At 50.8% G+C, this 20,266-nt stretch overlaps 6 protein-coding genes across 6 annotated transcripts; 5 read left to right on the forward strand and 1 right to left on the reverse strand.

Moving 5' to 3' along the window:
- Positions 1–484: 484 nt before the first annotated feature.
- On the forward strand, positions 485–1,451 carry MIND_01106000 (uncharacterized protein; the record flags this gene model as incomplete). The annotated part of the gene is made up of 2 exons (XM_037367627.1): positions 485–1,181; positions 1,234–1,451. 2 exons carry the CDS (start codon positions 485–487, stop codon positions 1,449–1,451), a joined length of 915 nt encoding a protein of 304 aa, XP_037217021.1.
- A 6,326-nt stretch (positions 1,452–7,777) lies between these two features.
- MIND_01106100 (uncharacterized protein) lies at positions 7,778–8,348 on the forward strand (the record flags this gene model as incomplete). Its single annotated transcript, XM_037367628.1, has 2 exons — positions 7,778–7,849; positions 7,896–8,348. 2 exons carry the CDS (start codon positions 7,778–7,780, stop codon positions 8,346–8,348), a joined length of 525 nt encoding a protein of 174 aa, XP_037217022.1.
- A 2,139-nt stretch (positions 8,349–10,487) lies between these two features.
- On the forward strand, positions 10,488–11,293 carry MIND_01106200 (Acyl-CoA N-acyltransferase; the record flags this gene model as incomplete). Its single annotated transcript, XM_037367629.1, has 4 exons — positions 10,488–10,577; positions 10,633–10,720; positions 10,768–10,968; positions 11,016–11,293. The coding sequence occupies exons 1-4, from the start codon at positions 10,503–10,505 to the stop codon at positions 11,291–11,293; spliced, it is 642 nt and encodes a 213-aa protein (XP_037217023.1). The 5' UTR covers positions 10,488–10,502.
- Positions 11,294–11,843: 550 nt separating this feature from the next.
- MIND_01106300 (uncharacterized protein) lies at positions 11,844–13,215 on the reverse strand (the record flags this gene model as incomplete). The annotated part of the gene is made up of 9 exons (XM_037367630.1): positions 11,844–12,007; positions 12,058–12,122; positions 12,169–12,283; positions 12,336–12,394; positions 12,444–12,460; positions 12,506–12,565; positions 12,613–12,780; positions 12,831–13,111; positions 13,176–13,215. The coding sequence occupies 9 exons, from the start codon at positions 13,213–13,215 to the stop codon at positions 11,844–11,846; spliced, it is 969 nt and encodes a 322-aa protein (XP_037217024.1).
- Positions 13,216–14,121: 906 nt separating this feature from the next.
- MIND_01106400 (uncharacterized protein) lies at positions 14,122–15,088 on the forward strand (the record flags this gene model as incomplete). The annotated part of the gene is made up of 7 exons (XM_037367631.1): positions 14,122–14,154; positions 14,204–14,357; positions 14,404–14,481; positions 14,525–14,627; positions 14,679–14,736; positions 14,788–14,883; positions 14,927–15,088. The coding sequence occupies 7 exons, from the start codon at positions 14,122–14,124 to the stop codon at positions 15,086–15,088; spliced, it is 684 nt and encodes a 227-aa protein (XP_037217025.1).
- A 309-nt stretch (positions 15,089–15,397) lies between these two features.
- Positions 15,398–16,383, forward strand: MIND_01106500 (FAA-hydrolase domain-containing protein; the record flags this gene model as incomplete). The annotated part of the gene is made up of 6 exons (XM_037367632.1): positions 15,398–15,632; positions 15,678–15,755; positions 15,813–15,915; positions 15,962–16,019; positions 16,066–16,161; positions 16,216–16,383. 6 exons carry the CDS (start codon positions 15,398–15,400, stop codon positions 16,381–16,383), a joined length of 738 nt encoding a protein of 245 aa, XP_037217026.1.
- Positions 16,384–20,266: the final 3,883 nt, after the last annotated feature.

Raw genomic sequence — 20,266 nt, forward strand, 5'->3', positions numbered from 1 at the left:
AGGCCAAGAAAACTCGCTTTGGCGCACTAACGCGGTCCTGTTCTACTTGTGTGGGGGAGCTAGGGAATTCTGTCCAGGCCTCGGAAATCGAGTTCTCCGACGCAGACCCACTGCCCTTCAGGCTTCACCGAGCTTTGGGGGCCCACTCGCAGTAGGCCCGAGTATGCCGGAGTCCTTGCCCAAGCGTTTGGCGCGGGGAGGAGGATCATTCTGGTGTTCATGTTGAACCATGAAGACGATATGCTGCTTATAGAGGACTATCCAATGCCTCCGGAGGAGTGGCCTGGAATGGAACGCGATGATATGTGGTGCATGCATATCCGCCCAACATTTAGTACAGGGAAAGAAATAACGTTTTAGCTCGTAAGTGTAGTATAACTGTAAGACAACTATTTCTGCGTGGAACTGTTTACAGTCAGCTGGATGGGTATCAGTGATGGCGGACTGACATGGAACTTGCCTCTATCTCCCATCTTCTTTGCTTATGGATTCGTCTAAAGTGGAAGAGCAGCTCCAATCAAGTTCTCAGTGTCCTCCAGACTCAAACTGGAAGCTTCTCGCTTGCACAACATGGTCCCCAAACCCCACAACTATCCACTCTCTGCCGAGCGAAATCATAGCAACCATATTTGAACACTGTCTTCCACCATATCCCAAGCCTCCACAGCTGATTGGCCAGGACTCGCCCACTTACCTGCTCGGAATCTGCCGCACTTGGCGCGACATCGCGCTACACAGTCCCGAGCTCTGGCGAGCTGTTGACTGCTACAGTCGTCGGCACCTCGTTGTAGTCCTGGAATGGCTACAGCGGTCCAAGAGCCGTTTGTTGTCACTGAGCATAGTCTTTGAGCTAGGTGGGCTGGATAATGAACGTCTTTTGCAAGCTCTTGTCGCTCACCGCACTCGGTGGGAATACGCTCAGTTTTGGACCTTCGAAGCCCAATCCTCGCGAATTATTTGCGGCCCTGCGCCGCATCTCAAAGAGCTAGCAATCCGCCCAGTGGATGATTATCCTCGAGCCTTCAATCTTCCTCCTCTGGCGGTCGATATGACAAATGGGGCCTTTCCACGTATTGTGTCATTGACACTCTTGGCCGCCAAATTTACTCCCGGCCCCGCGATTTCTTGGAGCCATTTGCAAACACTCTCTTTGATGCACACTTCCTTCGTCGAGTGCGCCAGTGTGTTGTCATTGTGTGTCAATTTGGTTCAGTGCAAGTTGTTAACCGGTAGGTAACCATAAAGCCAGCGCTGGCTTTATGGTTACCTACCGGTTAACACAAGTTGGTCCTGGCGGACACCAACGAAAACGCTGTCAATATCAACGTTCCCAAGCTCGAGAGGCTTGTCCTCGAGACATGCGAAGGAGCACACCCCGACGACTACCGGTGTCTCAGTGCACTTACGCTGCCGGCGCTCCGCCAACTCCAACTGACGGTCGATTCCTCTGAGGTACATGGATTTGTAGTTCGGTTTGGGCCTGTGAACGAGCAAGATATATTGACTGGTACGACGAGAGAGAGCTCAGTAAGTAGATGTAGACAGTAAGTGAAATAGGGTCATACCTGGTACGACGAGAGAGAGCTCAGGAGTCTCTCCCGTCGCCCAGGTTCCAGTTCAGTACGATCGAGGGTGATGGGATATATGATAAGATAAACGATTAGATCAGGCCGACAGCGTCATCGTCCAACACCCCCCCTTGACGCGGGTCGAGTCGTAACATTTTCACCCATCGAGCATGCATCGTGCGGTGTAAGGGTTTAGTGAATAGATCCGCGATGTTTTCGTTGCCAGCCACGTGCATGACATCCACCAATTGTTTCAGCACACAGTCTCGAATGAAGTGCTCTCGAATTGAGATGTGCTTCATCTTGGAGTGCGCATGTGGGTCGTGTGTACAGGCCACAGTGCCTTGATTGTCGCAAAATAATGACGTAGGTTGAATTTGAGGAAAGCCGAGTTCAAATAAAAGGTTGCGAAGCCAGAGAACGTCCTTCGCACAATGAGTTGTTGCAAGATATTCGGCTTCGCACGAGGATAAGGCAACGACAGCCTGTTGCTTCGACGACCAAGAAACTGGAGACTTCCCAACAAGAATCATGAATCCCGAAATGGACTTCCTGTCGTTCCCCATTCCCCAATCAGAGTCACTGAGTGCTGTGAGCATCGGCTCAGACTCGTCTTTGCCGCCCAGTAGAATGCCGTGGTTTGGCGTTCCGCGAAGATACCGCAGGAGATGCTTCACTGCAGTCACGTGTGCCGGTCCGTGCCTTGCCATGAATCGAGCAAGCTCTCGCACTGTGTATGAGATGTCTGGGCGTGTGCAAGTTGCCAGATACATGCACCGTCCGACGATGGCCGCATACGGATAATCTCTTGCCTTCTCCACCTCTTCGTCAGTCGGTGGCGCTAGACGAGTACTGGGATCCATCGGCGTTTGCACTGTGTTACTTTTGTCGAAACCAAAGTCGCGCAAAATGGTCTCCGTGAATGACTTTTGGTGGAGGCGAATTGTGCGGTTCGTGCGATCTCGCTCGACTGAACACCCCAAATGGAGCTTTGGTTCACCGTTGTCAGTGATTTCGAATTGGGCAGATAAGGCCGATACTACTGCGTCGGATTCGGATTGATTTGTCGATGCAATGAGCATATCATCGACGCTGGTGGTGATGATCGTATAGTTCCCATCCACCTTTCGAATATATACGCTCCAATCAGACTCCACTCGTTTGAAGCCTATGACCTCGAGTCGTGCGTTGAGCTCGAGGTACCATTGTCGACCGGCTTGTTTTAGTCCATAGAGACCCTTCAATAGTCGCCAATACCCAGGTCCAGCTATCTCGGGTTTTGCGCATGTAGATTTCTTCATCGAGAGGTCCATTAAGGAAAGCCGTTTTGACGTCAACTTGGCGCAGAGTCATGTCATGAGTCGCAGCCAGTGTGAGTACAAATCGGATAGACTCCCAACGAGCAACTGGGGCAAACGTGTAGGTGTAGTCTTGGCCTGGAATTTGAGTAAACCCCTTTGCGACTAGTCGCGCCTTGAAGCGGGATATTCGTCCGTCTCTGTCCCGTTTGATGTGGAGTACCCACTTGCCACGCAACGGCTTTGCGGTCTGCTGGGACTTGGTCGACTTCGATATATACTCCTTTCGCCCGTAGCGATTCGAGTTCTTCGAATATAGCAATGAGCCATTGTGGCCAATACGCTGAAGCCTTTGCTTCCGGAATGGAGTTGGGATCTTTGGCGTCTGGGTCGTCGATGGGTTCGGTGAGTGTGGAGTATACATGTTCGGCTTGTTCAAGTGCTTGTGCGACTTCGACTAGTTCTTCGAGTTCGCATTCGATTTCGAGTTCATCGCCCGACATGAGGACGGATAAGAGGTAATCTTCAGAAATCACAAAGTCTTCCCCCCCCTCGTCCAATGTCGCGTGGTTAATGATATGACGAGCGGGAATGCGACGGGTACGTGTGCCCTTTCGTTGCGCAAGGGGAGTGTCATCAATCTCCTCCGCACTTGGAGTTGCCATTTCTTGGTCAAACAATCTGGTTATTAGATTAGGGTATTCTTCAAGGAATCCCAGTGCGTTAACGCACGGAGTAGCTCTCGGCTTAGATATGATTTCCTCCATTACTTCGTCCAATAGACGTTGTACGGGTCTGTAAGATTCGTCAGTGTGTTGATCTCCTTGTGTGTTTTCACGCACTCGGGAGTTGTACTGCGATTTGATTGGGATTCATCCGCATTCGGTGAAGGCCTGGTTAAACAGGTAAATCATTTTATAGTCGTTAACGACAAATACGTACTCGTTGTTTTCAACGGTCGTGGGTTGCTCAAAGGCAGTGCGCTCAGAGACGACAGGGATACGCTCAGTGGCGATTGGATTACGCTCAGAGGCGGGATTATGCTCAACGGCAATGGGTAGCGGTAGTTGTTGTGTTCGTTCTGCGCGATCTTTGAAATGCTCCTCGATTTCACTGGGGACATCTTCCCACAGAGTTTCGGAATGAGTGGGAGAGGGAACGAATTCGGGAAAACCGTGAAACTCCACGTCTCGTCGTGGGCGAATAGCTTTGGTAGCGGGGAACCAAATAAGATACCCTTTCGAATCGCGTGCATAGCCAACAAATTTGCCTTCTTCGCCTCGCATCGCGAATTTCATTTGTTCCGTGGAGTTGGTTTTTCTGGCTGTGACGAGAGCACCAAATGGTCGAAGATGTGAGAGGTCTGGTTTGTGCTTGAACCAGCTTTCGAAAGGAGTTGAGCCATCGGCGTTGGCAGAATGAGGGACGCGGTTTTTGATATGGATGCAGGCTTGAACCGCAAGTGGCCAGAACCAAGTAGTGAGTGAAGCGTCTACCAGCATCGCTCTCGTCATGCTTTCGATAGTTTGATTCAGCCTTTCCGCCACGCCATTTTGCTGAGACGCGTCAGGAACCGTCTTTTCGTAGGCTATGCCGTTTTCGCTGCAATAGTTGCTGAATTCGCCATGGATGAGTTCGGGGGCGTTATCGATTCGGAGGTAGACAATTTTGGTATTGAGTAATTTTTCGGCTCCAGTACGGAAGTGGTGGAAGCACTTCAGAGCTTCGTCTTTCGTTTTGAGGAAATACACGGTGGCGTAGCGGCGGTAGTCGTCAGAGAAGGTAATGAAATACTTGAAGCCTCCATACCCGACGGGGAATGGACCACAGATATCGGCATGGATACGAAATAGAGGGCGCTCAGCGCGTGTCGAGACCTTTGAGGGAAATTTCAGTCGTTTAATATTGGCTAGAGCACAAACTCGACAGTTCTTGACTTTGACAGAGTCCACAGTCTCTGGCAGGCCGCGGGTGGCGCTCTTGAGACCTTTAACGTCTAAATGCCCCATTAGACGGTGGAAAAAACCTGTTGCTTGGATGTCGCGTCGTCGGCATTTGGTCCAAGAACCGCCACGACCGATGACGTTGTTGCGTTGATGAGATCTGCACCAAAATTAGCTTCCGCGGAAATATCTGTCGAGTTGCTGAGATTTTGGGCCAAATTTGCTTCCGTGAAGATTTCGTCACTTGGGATGATTTTGACCCCCATCTTGTATAATCCTCCTACTATCTCTCCAGACGCGAACGGGAACCCCTCGCCATTGAAGTTAATCGATGCGGCCCCCCCCCGTTTCCGTTTGCACACCTTTCAAGTCGAGCTGCGTGCCCGAAATGAGGTTGCATCGTGCGGTGGGAATATGCAGGACATTGCTGAGAGAGAAACTTGTGTCGCCTTGGTGAGTCCCCTCCAAGAATATGTTTCCCTTTCCTAACGCGTGCGTAGTAAGATTCGTTCCGAAACCATGAACATTGACTGGGGTCCTGAATCGCTTATAACCTCGAAAGGACGCTATGTCATTGAAGACGTGTCGGGAAGCTCCAGTGTCGTGGTAGACGTTTTCGGTGCGGGTCATTTCTTCAGTTGGGCCGACATTAACTGCATTGACCCAGATATCCCCTTCGTCTTCTTCATCTTCCACCTCCATGGCTCCCATCATGAACGCAAAACCAGCAGTTATGGTCTCGTTCCCCACGATCTCGAATACATCCTCCTCTTCCTCATCTTCTGCGAATTCCACCATGCCTGCAAAACGTCCTCCTCCTCTGTGAATATTCTGTCGAGCTTGGCGTCTGGAAGCGGCTATGCGTTCGGCGGGTGGAAGGTGCACAATTCTTGACCCTTTGTATGTGTCAGGATACTGACCTTCCTTTCCGCCTTTATAAGCAAAACAGTCCGCTTGACAATGACCTATCGGCGTTGCACATTCAACGTTTTTCGCAAAACAGGCGCTCGCGGTCACGGTGGGGAGTGTTGTTTGGTGGCGCGTTTGCGTATCGTCGATCGTATGGAGCGGCACGATGCTCGCCTCGCTGGTGAGCTCGTTGTTGAAAGCGTCTCTGTTGGTGATTCGGTTGAGCTAATGATGCACTAGCGACTGCTTCGCTGTCTGTCTCAGCCGTTGTGGGACGAGTTCGAGGCGTCAGCTCCCAGTCCCTTGAACGCTTCCTCTTGCTGCAATCTGGCGACAACTTCTGCGGAACTCAGAGGTTTGCCAGATTTTTCAGCCAGAGTCATCTCTTGCAGCAACGAATCTCTGCAATATCGCCACTTCTCGGTCTGCGCCATGTTTGTCACCAAGCATTTCGTGAACTCGCTATCTGGCATCATATCTGGGTCAGCTCTGCGGAGCTTCTGGTATTTCTGGAGCATGGTGACTCTCCACGCGACTGGGTTCCCTGTACCGCACAAGAGCGACGTTATTTGGCCTTTCAGGGTGACAGCCGTCAGGGTATTGGTGGGTTCGTAGGCGTCTCTTAGCGCGAACCATGCCTGACGTGCTGAATTGCAGTCGTTGACAACATAAAGTTTCGCCATAGGAACAGCATCGGTTATTGTCGACAACGCCTTTTTGTCTTGGACAAGCCAGGCCTCTGCAGCCTTCTTTGCAACATTGACTGCAACCTCGTTCCCTTGCGTGGTGATTGTGGTCATGTTGCCAGCATTGTCGACACCGGAATATGTCTGGCTCTCAATGAGTGTTGGGATTACAGGGGGATTGTATTCATCGCCGTCGATATACTTCCAGTATCCAGCCGCATCAAGTTTACGCATGGCTTTCGTTCGGAATTCGGCATAGTTGTTACTGCCATCTGCGGCTTCGACAATGGTGGTGAGTTTGAGAGTTCTCCACTCCTTTTCGTTGTCGGGTGAAGACATTCTGAATAGGTTTCGACGTTGCGTGCACTGTTGCGTGCACTGTTAGATTTTGGGTGCTTTGCGATTGTGTGGATGACTAGAGGGAAGATGTCGACAAGTCGAGTGGATTGGGATGCGATATGACTTTAGGAGCTTTGGATGTTGGTCGAATGCTATCTTCTTTGCTGCACAGATTTCACGCGGGGCCCATAACCTGTGAACGAGCAAGATATATTGACTGGTACGACGAGAGAGAGCTCAGTAAGTAGATGTAGACAGTAAGTGAAATAGGGTCATACCTGGTACGACGAGAGAGAGCTCAGGAGTCTCTCCCGTCGCCCAGGTTCCAGTTCAGTACGATCGAGGGTGATGGGATATATGATAAGATAAACGATTAGATCAGGCCGACAGCGTCATCGTCCAACAGGGCCATTCATATCCAGATCTCGCTGTCCTTTATCCCAAGTGAAGTTGACCGCCGGCCGCCATCGGCAGTCAACGCTGAGAGCAATGGTCGCGCACTGTCAGATGTTTTTTTCCGCGATTGCGTTCAAGGCCCGTTGGGTTGATTTTCGGGAGATCTATGAGGATGCCGCTTGGAAAACAGATGAATATTGGTAGCTAAACGATGCAGTAGTCCCACATTATATACAACTTGAACAGGTTGACTCTCAAGTCATTTCTAATCAGTTTTCTAATCAGCCGTTATCAGATCGTCTGCCAAGCCATCGCCGGATCTTCAGCCAATCACAACTCTTCCTTCGACCACCACCATCCAAACCTTTTCACGCTTTCTCCCGACACTCCTCCAACCGATGCTTTTGTCGTTGATGTCGCATACGATCCTTGGCATAGACCCACATCCGTGGAACTGTAATATAGGCGCTTTGGTCGCTATTTCGACTCTCTGGTGGTTTTGAACGAGCAGCTGGAGCCCATTTTCCTCCACGACCTTCCTGCTATCGATGGCTCCAAGTCTCGGGACCCCTGTGCCAGAGCCAAAGCCAGCGTGACCACCGAGACACTTCCGCATTTCCTCTTGACTTTGGACAACCATGTCCCTCGCGAACTTCGACTTCACGTTCACCTTCTTCCCCGTAGTCTTCCCCCGCGTCTCTCCACATGTTGTACGTTATCCTTTTTCTACTTGTCTTGGTACCCATTCGTCTACAGCAAGATGAATACGGCTTGCCGAAGCCACCCCGTCCACAACATCGCCGTTCCCAAGGCGTCAAAGCCACTCGAAAGCGTCATCTACCACCCGTGGTGACGCTCGGGAAGCGTACTTGCCCCGTCAGCGATGGACCTCCAAAGAAACGGGTGAGACAGTGCTTTCCAGAGCCACTCCCCGAAGAGTTTCTCGAGCAAGTTGCCGCGCTCTCCCTCGCTCCTGCTGACGTGGAGATGACTGACGTGGAGGTGGACAACCTTTGTACCCTCCTCGGTCACCTCACTGTCCAAGAGGTCGTCACAACCCCACCTCCAACTAAGCCTCCTCGCAAGCATCGTCGCTCTGACAACAAAGAGAACGAAGACCCAGCTTCTTTGACGTCGAGCAGGAGTGGGGGCGTGAAGCGCCATGGCAGGGCACGGGCACGTGCGACGGACCCATATTCGGTTCTTTAAGGGTCAAGTTCAATCTGTTCATTGGAAGATATCGGCAACGGATCACTCGTATCGGACACCAGAGATAGTTTGCTTGCTTCTTGGTGCGTTATCTCCTGGTGACAAGATTATTGGCTGATAGGTTGCAGGAAACACGATACCCTCTACTATCCCATACGCGCAGCTTATACCCTCGAGCCAGCTGCTTTGCTTGGATTTATTTGAAGGCTCCACATGCAAACTACTCCCCGATCGAGCCAGCCACGGATGCGCTGTGCCAGAAGTAGGTCTCATGTTTGAGTACTCATTGATGGGCTAATGTGTCTGCTAGTTTATGCCCTTTGCTTGAACGGACCGCTACTAGCGCCCATAATGTCAGTCGGTCTTTGCTACTCGGTGTTCCCTTTCTGAATCTCTGCCCTAGATAATCGTCTTATGACATCATTTGCTTGGACTGGTGATACCCCATATCGCGAAGAGCGTCAGCCGATACCCCTGGAACTCGCTGCGCTCAAAGGGTGAGTAACAATCCTTCTAGTAGCGTCTTCTAACCCTTCCGCGTAGACTATTTTGCTTGGGATTGATTGTAAGTCCTTCTCCATGAATTTTTCGATATCCAAACTCATCAGGCTTAGACATGTGCTCCCTTCTTTCCGAACACCCAATTCCCTCGATGGTCCGCTTCCCCACCATCGACGATTTCAAGCCTGCAGCAAGCACCACCTCATCGTTCTCCACGAGTGCAACTGCCTATATTCAGGGCTTTACACGCGATAGTCGTTCCGAGGCAGCAGCACACTGTTCCTGTACAGTCTCTTCCTGGCGTTAATTCATCGCCATCTCTGCTCGACCAATGCCAATATCATCCAGGGCGACGATCTGAAGCCATATTGATTCTCGCGAAACATGCTTTTGCGCAATCTTGACTCGTCGCGCGCTGTTCGCCTTTTGCGTCCTTCAGCGATCTGACTCAATCCACAGTCAGCGCAATCCGACGAACCAATCGACGAATTACCACCTTTTGCCCGCGGCCGCTTTTTTTGTCGCCGGGCACGCTGAAACTCACTTCAGCATATTGCTGCACTGCTGCAGTTACCTTTTGGCATCGACGACATCACCCAAGGTGTCAAGCCTGCAGCAAGCACCACCTCATACCCTTCACGAGTGCAACTGCTTATATCCAAGGCTTACATGCGACACTCGTTTCGAGGCAGCCGCGAACTGTTTCTGCCAACAGCCTCTCCTGGCGCTAAATTATCGCCAACGGTCCTGTTCTATGCGCCACCAATGCCAACATCATCCAGGGCGACGTTAATTCTCGCGAAACACACAATGCGACGAACCACTCGACGAATTACCACCTTTTGCCCGCGGCCGCTTTTTTGTCGCCGGGCACGCTGAAACTCACTTCAGCATATGGCTGCACTGCTGCAGTTACCTTTTGGCCTCCACTGCTCTATACCAAGGCCTAGAATACCCCAAAACGGCAGCAATATCATCCTTTTCCATCGTCGTTGTCAGCGAACGCAACGTAGCCGACGATGGACCTTTACCATGCAACCACCTTCATGGTTGGCCACGACCCGACTCAATAGTCTGTCTTGTCGACAATACTCTGGGCATACAACCATATACCAAAGCCCCCAATACCCATCGGCAGCGAGACGAATCAGCTCTACCATCATTTTCATGACCGACCTATCGGACGACCATTCCATTGTCCGAGGTCTTTTGGGTCAATCGCGCTGCTTTCAGGCCGTTTCGAGAATGCAAAAACAGGCGGTGGTCTAACGAAAAGCGGAAAACCTGTTTTAAAGGCGGGCGAAGGGAAACGTGGCTTTACGCCTGTCTCTTCACGTTCTTTCACGACATATCGAAAACCCAAACACAGGCGGGATGGGATTGGGAAGCAGAAAGCACTTTCAAAGGCGGGCGGAGATGCCCTTTTTGCGGTTTTCACACCGCCCCCAAACAGGCGGGATAGGATTGAAAAGCAGAAGAAAATCACATTCAAAGGCGGGCAGGCGAGTCGGAGTAATAATAAAGAAAATCGTATTGAAAGGCGGGTAGTCGTAGCATTGCGAGCTTTGAGCTTGCTGTACTGTAGTTGAATCGAAATGTTGTTGGTAATTTTTGGGCGTGATCAAGTCTAAGTGTGGCTTGCTTTTGACCCCGATGCACATCAACGCGACCACAGTCATTGTCGGCGACAAAGTCGTTCTCGTGCCGTATCTTCCGGAGCATGTCCCCGTTCGTCCACTTGGTTCTCTCCTGCAACGCGGTCTTGACTCCACAAAAAAAGTAGGCGTACCACGAATGGATGCAAAATGAAGAGCTGCAAGCTCTTACTGCAAGCGAGCCTTTGACGCTTGAAGAGGAATACGATATGCAGCGTGAGATGATGAGCCTTTCTCTACTCCAAATTCTCAGCAAAGGATAGGCAAATGGCGTGAAGACCCGGACAAACTGACGTTCATCGTCCTGGCGCGACAGACTGGCGATGGGCTTGACTCCTCACAAGTACTCGGTCCGCACGATGCCTGTGTGAAAGCGCTGCCTATGATTGGGGATGTCAATATTTTCTTGCACGGGAAGGAAACGGACGAGGAGTTCTATGGTGAAGCGGAAGTTATGATCGCTGGTTCGTCAGCGCATTCCTCCCATTGACTTTAGTCTGAATAAACGCAGAAAAGGAATACCGCCGTCGTGGATGTGCACGAGAGGCGTTGCAGCTGCTGCTTGGCTACGCGACTGCCTCCTCTGTTGGGCACTTCATCTGCCACAAACCACCACCACAGCCAGATCAATCTAGCCTACTCCCACTCCCCCCGACTGCTCTTCTCGTTCGCATATCTGAATCAAACGTTCCGAGCATCAAGCTGTTTGAGGGTCTGGGTTTTCAAGTGACGAAACGGGTCGAGGTTTTTGCGGAGGTCGAGATGCGGTGGAGGGCTGGCGCTGCCTGAAAAATGTCTTGGTTGGTGTCTTCCCGATGATGTGGACTGTGTTTTGCTCAAATCTCTTCGGTAGTCGTAGATGAAGCGAAGAATTTTGCTTACGTAGTTTGGAGGGCTCTGCTGGCCAGCTTACCATCTTCCATTCAAACGACAACGTATTTGTTTATCTACGAGACCAATCTGAAGGGTGTCGATTTAGAGCTTCGTTGTTACTTGGCAAGTTACTTGGTCGGTCCGTTGCGGTCTCGTGAATGTACTGATACTATGACCTGCATGATTGAATTCTCCAATTAGCGCCAGTGGTTCGAGCTCTCTCAAATTTGGAGGGAACAGAAATTAGGCCAGAAAACATCAGTCAGCGTTTTCTACTTGTGCAACCTCACCCGCTCAGCCTTATATTAGATTTATTATGGTGTAACGGTTTCAGCTATATGGGTTGGTTGTATGATCTCGAGGCAAATCTTTGCTTGGGGGTCTACCTCGGTTCCCCATGCTGTGGTACAGTTACAAATCCGCAGGACTAATTATAGAGAATACACATTACAGCCCGACGTCTTCCTTACACTGCGCCAGGAGGGAGATCAGGCAATGGTTTGCTCGTTGATGTGGTCTCCGAGACCTGTGACTGGAGGGGCTGGGCACCCTCGGGTCTTTGTCGCGTTATTCTCCAGACGGAGAGGATGTCGGTCTGGGAAGCGAAGATGATGACGCCGATAACCGGGACTGGGAGAGGTGTTGAGTGAAGAGGAGGAGAGTAAGGAAGGGTCACGCACGAGCGGCGAGAATGACATTGATTGCTGCCCCATGGCTGTCTGAAAATACGAAGACACCGCTGAGCCTGGAAGCCTGTTAGAAGACGGACGGAATGATCAAGCGGGACTAACGAGATGGCGAGGATACCGAACAGCGTGAAGATCATAACGCGGAGGGTAATTGACATCGAGTGCCGCATGCGCTTGAAAGTCGACCAATTCTTTCGGAGGGCAACACAAATCGTAACTGCACCAACTGGTAAGAATATGGACAAGTTGGATTCTGAGAAAGGACCTACTTTCGAGCGCAATGGTGGGGAGCAATGTCAATGCGACGAGTGCAGCTGACGCTTTGCCGCTGTTCAATTTCGGTCAGCGTTACGCCCGCTGTTGGGTAAACCACTCACAGAGTGCTGCTCGGCCCCTGCGTATTATCAGTATCATCAGCGATAGCCAGCGAACAACGCACGATGTGGCAGTACATCCCACTCCCGATCACTTTGACCCGCGAGGGGTTTTGGATTCCCGTCTGGTAGAACGGTGAGGTGGAGGAGAAGTACGGAGGAATTCACGCACCACCCAGGACGCGATGACCATCCCAAACATCATGCAGTATGGCAACACGAGAATCACCACCGTCCACAGGCGCTCGTGCTTGACTTTGCGGAGGAGCAAATTTTGGACGCTGAACCAGATTTGCATAATGAGGCCAAAGGTTGTTGCAGCAGTCAACGACGGGGTGCCCTGCAGGAGTTGTTAGCCGTCTTCCGAGGAGATAGGAGGCATTTGCGCACGTAGATTAGCCCCGCTTGTGCTAGACATAAGCCAAATGGGGGGTGCTCCTTGTAGAGCTGCCCAGACACAAGCAGGAGGGAGTAGGACGCGGTGGAAATAATCCAGCTAGTGAAGAAGTTCTGCCATGTCGCATTTCTTGGCGCGCGACGGGAGAGTGTGGTCGTTAGGACGAGCGCGATACTGCCAACAAGCCCAAGCAGCTGGAGAGTAACGAAGGTGTCGATTAACGCCTTTCGGGACGTTGAGGGCGGGTCGGTGTCGGAGGAGTTGTGAGTGTCTCCTACATTGTAACCAAGTGAGTAAATGTGGAGCGAAGAAGGGTGTGTGACGAGAATGATACGCACGAGATAAAAGAATGGACAGGCCAGTGTCTGAGAACGACATGATGAACCAAGAAGAAAAAAGCGAGAGCCCTCGTACACCAGGTACTTAAGCACCTCACGTCCTTAAAAGAAAGCGAAAGGAGAAACGGGAGACGCAACGAGATCTAGCCAAATCAGCGTGTTGGCTGATCATCTCGGTAACAACGTCAGAAAAACCACGCGGACGTGTCGCTTTCGCGCCCCGAACGCGAATCCCACATTGAAAGGAGGCTGCTTGACGAGCTGAAGACAGGGCGGCAGGCGCAACGCATGCTTAGGTCTGCTCGATTTCGGAGCCGCGCTAAGTATACCTTCAATATGAACTTGAATCAGTTTCCCAACTTGACCAGGCTTGACCATGCATGACATAGATAAATGGCGTCAATAACCTAGGCACCTTGATGTCCATCGCGGATTCTCGTTACCGTTGAGTTTTGTTGGGGCCACACTGTACACAGGGGCTAGAAAACAAAATCAACAAAAAAACTTGGGTAAACACATGAGTGGCGAATAGGCCGTGGCCAAACGATCTGCAGGTCACAAAGGAAAATCGTTTCATTAGCGTTGGATCATTGGATAGGTCTCTAGACACGAAACGCACCGTAGCACGCGTCCTGAGAAGACATGATATGTTGAGCTTACGAGGTTCCCATTCGTGTGAAAGAAGATGATCCATAAGAAGGAGCTGAGCTGCAAAAAGTCGAGAATACGAGAAATATATTGCAGGAACGGTTCGACTCTCAGTGTCAAGGAGCATTCTGGAGACCGGCTGGATTGTAGTTGGATTGCAGACTGAGAGAGGAAATAAAATGATTTGGCTGTGACACTGCGTAACGCGACGCGTCCCACCCTGTTCGCAACTGCCATGATCAGCTTATTACATAGAGCCCGCACCGGGCCCGGCATCCGTTTCCTCTCCACGACACCCATGGCTGCTTCCTTCGTCCGACAGGGTAAAAAGGTCGACTCCGTTGCTTGTCAGTGCATGGCCAAGCCAACACCCATTTTAGATCGTCGCAATTGGACGAAACTATGACCTCCACGTGAAGGAACTGGGGAACACGCGTCCTGCTGAGCCTTTCTTCTTCTTGAAGCCCACCACCAGCTATCTACCTTCCGGCGGGAAGATGGAGATACCGACTGGTGTGGTTGCCCACCACGAAGGTCTGTCGCTCTCTCTTTCGTTCTTCACGGAGGCTCAAGTTCATAGTCGAGCTTGGTGTTGTGATTGGGAAAGGTGGACGAAACATCTCAGAGGCCGAAGCGGAGTCGCACGTTGCGGGCTATGGTGTGTTGTCCGTCAATTTGTGCCCCCACTCATCTGGTTGCAGCCCTTGCGGTCGATATGACTGCGCGGAATGTTCAAGACCTCGCCAAGAAACGAGGACTACCATGGAGCGCCGCGAAAGGCTTCGATTCATTCACTCCGATTGGGTACTTTCCTCCAAGCCCGGAAAAAAAGCACAACTGACGACTGCTTGCAAGATCGTTCATCCCGAAGGAACAAATTCCCGATCCGCATAACGTTACGCTGACACTCCAAGTCCGCTTGTTGCTGTTGTTTCTGTCTGGTCTACGCTGACTTGGTCGACAGATCAATGGCACGTCCAAGCAGAATGGCTCGACCTCCGCCATGATCCTTCAAATACCTCGTTTGATTGAGCATATCTCATCTATCATGACACTTGAGGTTTGTTCTTCCTTCGTTGTCCCCCCAATTCAGCCTTTGACAGGAAGGCGACCTTGTTCTTACGGGTACACCTGATGGCGTTGGGCCCGTCAATCCTGGCGACAAGGTCCAGTGCACGCTCCTCGATGCCTCTGGCAAGGAGCTGAGCAGGCTTGACTTTGACGCAGTCGCGAGGGAAGACGGGTATAAATTTACTGGAATTTAGGACGGCCTAAGGCGATGCAGTACGAACGGTACATATAGAGAAGGCTTTTATATGTGTGTTTCCTAAAATCTTCAGAACGATGAGCACTAGCTCTATTCGACTGGGTGAGGCTGAATATAAACCTTGTCCAGTCTAATGGGATTGACATCAAGAACAGGCGAACGAACTTTGATCTAGAAGACAAGATTTCCCGTTGGTGACCTGAAAGCTCACCATCAACTATAAAGCGGCGGTTCCGAGCGCCATGGGCGTGGTACAGCGTCGCGTCGAACTACTTTAAGCCCAACCGCACACATCCCGCAACTTGAAATGGCTGCGTCTTTCGTCCGCAACGGTAAAAAGGCAAGCACTGCTCCTCGTTACTGTTTGCAGTTTGGTAACAGCGAACACCCTCAGATCATCGGCATCAGCACCAACTACGAGACCTACATCAAGGGCCGCCTGCGTCCTGTGGAGCCTGTCTTTTTCTTGAAGCCAACGACGAGCTATCTCCTGTCGGGCGGGAAGGTGGAGATCCCCGCCGGCGTCATCGCCCACCACGAAGGTATTTATTTATGTCGTCGCGTGCTGAGCTGACAGCGGTATGTAGTCGAGCTCGGTGTGGTCATCGGAAAGAGGGCGCGTGCAATCTCAAAGGCAGAGGCGGAGGCGCATGTCGCTGGCTATGGTGAGTTTCTCAAACTCGTTTCGTGTCATACTCGACTACAATATAATGCTTTTGTAGCTCTTGCGGTCGACATGAGTGCGCGCAACGTTCAGCATCTCGCCAAGAAACAAGGGCTACCGTGGAGCGCCGCAAAAGGATTCGACTCGTTCCTCCCTATTGGGTTCAAAGTCCAAGCCAATTTGAACCCGCGCTGACGAGTAACAAAGACCGTTCATCCCCAAAGATCACATTCCCGATCCGCACAACGTCATGCTGACACTGCAGGTGCACTTTCTGTTATATTGTAAGTTCACTGACCAAGTCTCCACAGCTCAATGGCGCATTCAGACAGAACGGCTCAACCTCCACCATGATCTTCCGAATCCCGCGTCTCATCGAACACGTCTCGTCCATAATGACACTCGAGGTCTGTCTTCAGTCCAACCATAACCAAATGTGACGCTTTTTGGATCATGAACAGGAAGGCGATCTTATTCTCACAGGCACACCAGACGGCGTCGGGCCTGTCAATCCTGGTGATAACATCCAGTGCACCCTTCTCGACTCTACAGGAAGAGAGCTCAGCAGACTTGCCTTTGATGCAGTTGCTAGGGAGGGTGGATATAAGTTTAGTGCAGACAGAGTCTGAAGCCCATTACAGCTGTGATATAAAAGTGTTGCATAGATTTCTTAGTTGTACAGCTAGCTGTAAGTGGCTGGCAAAACCTATTGATTTTCACTGTAAAATATTTGAGCCTGTTATACAAGTGTAGGCTCATTTGACTTGTAGTTGGACAGCTTTGACTAACTTGTAATAGGAAGTGTTATTGAAAATATTAGTATCACAATAAATTTGTCCTCAAGGTTACTATACTTATCCTACAGGTTACTACATTCTCTGGGTTTATGTATCTTACAGGTTCAGGTAACTGACAGGTCAAAATACCCATAGGCATCCACACATGATCAGTGGTATAATAGTATTGGAAGGGCAACCCACTCCAATGAGAGTCCCGGGCCTAGCAGGGGAGGATCCAAAGAGAAGAAACTCTAAGGCCCTGCTTGGTGTCACCGGCTTCGAACCCGTAGCCAATCTGGCAACGGGTTCGGCTAGCGCAAGGCAGTCTCCCACGTCTTCGGTAGGCCATCAAGGTGCATCACGACAGGCCGGAAGTGGGCGGAAGTGTCTAAAATGATATTAGTCATGTATTTAAAGTAGATCAAAAGGCTTGTTTCTTCATTCCCTTTTGACGTGTTTTTCAGCCCAGATTTGGCACTATGCCCTCGGGACCCTCTTGTGACATATCCAGGTCTTCCTGTGACGCGTCCAGCACCGCACAACATGCCCTATTGGCCCAACAAAGGGAAAAGAAGAAGCAAGCACTGGCCACAGCAACAACGGCGTGATGCGCTGGTGTCTATTGTGTGTATGGTTGCTGCATTCACAGTCTCATTTGGCATGACACTCACTGACCCCATCCCATTGAACATGTCCACACTTACAGGGCAGATCTGGGTTGACAAGCTTCTTGTTGGCAGCGACATCCGTTTTTATCGCCAGCTGGGAATGGCCAAGCATGTCTTTCTTTGGCTTCTATTCAAACTCCAACTGCATTCTGGGCTTACGAATTCGAAGCATGTTACAGCCACAGAGAAACTTGCAACATTCTTGTACTTCACTCGGGTGGGCTGCAGCTCGCGCGTCCTTCAGGAGCTCTTTCAACGGAGCGGAGAAACCATCAGCAAATCCATCCACACTATTCTTAACTGCCTGACTGGGTCCTTCTATACAAAACACATCTATCTACCACCAAACAGCACCCCACCGGAAATCAAAGCTACCCGGAAATTCTACCCATATTTCCGTGAATGTCGTGGCGCAATCGACAGCTCGCACTTCTCTGCTTGGGTGCCTTCAGGGGCGATGCTGCGGTATTGTAACCGCAAGGGTTTCATTGGACAGAATATTCTTGCTGCCTGCAATTTTGCTCTTATTTTTGTCTATGTGCTTGCAGGCTGGGAAGGGAGTGCATCAGACTCACACATCTTTAATTATGCACGTGAGCACGACTTTGCTGTTCCCCTGGGCAAGTTCTATCTTGCAGATGCTGGGTTTCCACTCTGTGATGTTCTGATGACCCCATATCACAATATCCGTTACCATCTCAAGGAATGGGGAAACGTGAACCAGCGCCCTCGGAACTATAAAGAACTATTCAATCTGCGGCACGCTCAGCTTCGGAATGCAGTTGAGCGGACATTCAGCATTCTGAAACGTCGCTGGAGTATCTTTACTGGTGGTGCCCCCGAGTATTCCGTCGAGACCCAGGCCCAACTCATCTCCGCCATCTGTGCACTCCACAATTTCATCCGAGTCTATGATGGCGAGGATGATGGTGCGGAGCCCCAGGATGAATCAGCAACCACTGCCCCAATCCATCGAGAAAGCTCCTTGCAAGATCTTATTGTTAACCCAGCTGAGCCCATCTCTTCAGAGGAACTAGGATGGTCGATCAGCACAGAGGAACGTGCCCGGGCATCGGCCAGGCGCGACACAATTGCACAGAATATGTGGAGAGATTACAAAGCTTATATGCTCACAAAAGGTATTCAAATTCACAAGGTTGCTCCGGAGGAATAGATACCACTATAGTCTATTGATAACTACCCTACGATGCAAACAATGTACTCTCGATGAGGTCTTGGACAAATTTTCGTACGCAGAGCCTTTGTTTTTGGTGCAATATACAGCTGGGCCACCTTCGAATCCTTTATGAAAAGCTTCATCGCCTCGACACTCTTGCTATCAGACAGGTCGTTGTCCTCCTCCATCACCTCCACAGCCCTTGTCAAGATCTCTGGACTGCCCCTCACCTTCAGAGCTCCTGCAATTTCGCGCATGGCAGAAGCCATGCTATTCCTGGCATCCACATTGCGGGGTCGCGATCGTCGGCCAGACTTCTGGGGAGATGTCAAAGCAGCGCGTTTACAGCTTGATGCCGGCTCAGCGAATGGAGACGACAGGTTGGCGTCATCATAGATGCGAGTGCGAAGGGAAGGGGTAGGCATTTGAGCCACTTGCCGGGTTGGAGCAGATGGTGTCGTGGGCACCGGCAGGTCTGGAGGACTTGCGTCGGTGTTGGTGGATGTGGAAGCACCATCCAAGGTGCCAGTGCCGGTGCTGGAGGTTGTTGGTGTAATGGGGAGGGTGCCGGCGTGGAATGTGCCCTCGCCGGTGGCCACGATGCCATCGACGAGGAAAAGAATGTCGTCGTAGAGGGGGAAAGGCTTTTTTTGCCATTTTGTGGCCCAGCCATTTTTCTGGAGGGTAGTCAGCAATGAATCAAGCACATAATCAACGGCCACGCACCTTATTTATGATGTAATCCATCCAGACATCGTCCGTCGCCGTTACAGTTTTTTAGCCCATTGTCCCACCCAAATCCCGAGGCGCCACGTAGCTTGCGGGCCTCGTTGAACAGGCTTTTGAGCCCGCCGTAATGGTCTTGACACTTGGCGGCTGTCTTCGTAGCGCCAGGAGAGGCAGCAAGGGCCGCCGCCGCACAGAGCTGCCAGACCTGCGGCTTCCAGCCGCTGTCTGTCTGGAAGGCTGCCTTGTTTGTGCAGAGTCAGCTGATATAGCTACTTCTATGCAAAAGATGTGGGCTACTGCCTATGGATGTAATGCAAAAGATGTGGGTAACAGCCCTAAAGTCACAAATGTCACAAGTATTGCAATAATAATTAATTATTTTAGGGCTTTCTAGCACCTTCTAGGTGTTGGGATGAATGCCTTTTATATAATGTTTTTGATGTGGAACCATTTTTGATGAAGATCAATTAATTTGATTATTAGGCTCTGTTCCATCAATGTGACATGTGATTACATCAATTCCCTTGCCCTGTATTATAAACTGTTCCAAATTATACACCGAATCATCGGCCTGAAGAAATAGTGACTTCTATTACCATATATGGCATTAGCTTAGTCATAGCTATCAATTTGGCTCTTTAATCTAGTATTTTCATTACAGGCTTGTGACTTGTGAGCAATTGCCCACATCTTTTGCATTAGACTGGTGGGCAGTGGCCCACATCTTTTGCAAAAGACCAGGTATACAGGGTGGCGGAGTGTGTTGATGAGCGCCATGTCGTCGGCATCGCGCCACGAGCAGTGCTCCTTGCGCTGCTTGCTCGAAGATTCGCTCATGGAGGAGGAGGAAGGAAAAGAGGGGAAGAAGATCGATGGCCCGCGTGACAAACCCAGATGCTAGGCGCCACCGAACACCCATCTGGCTCTGGATTCAGTGGCATCCGCCCCCATTGCCATCTGGGCTGATTGTAAGTGAGTCCGGGTTCGAAGCCGGTGACACCGAGCAGGGCCTAGGGGTCTGTCTGCTAAGACACCAACTATATACTGGTTGTCTGCAACTGCTGTTGTAGAGCGCAGAAGGCCTGAGCAGTGGTGCAGGTAGATCCACACACACTTGCCTACGCCTCTCTGTCTCTATTTTATATTTAGCTTGGAATTG

This window comes from Mycena indigotica (assembly GCF_014461135.1).
Source record: "Mycena indigotica strain 171206Taipei chromosome Unknown Mind.scaff0009, whole genome shotgun sequence".
Lineage (NCBI taxonomy): Eukaryota > Fungi > Basidiomycota > Agaricomycetes > Agaricales > Mycenaceae > Mycena > Mycena indigotica.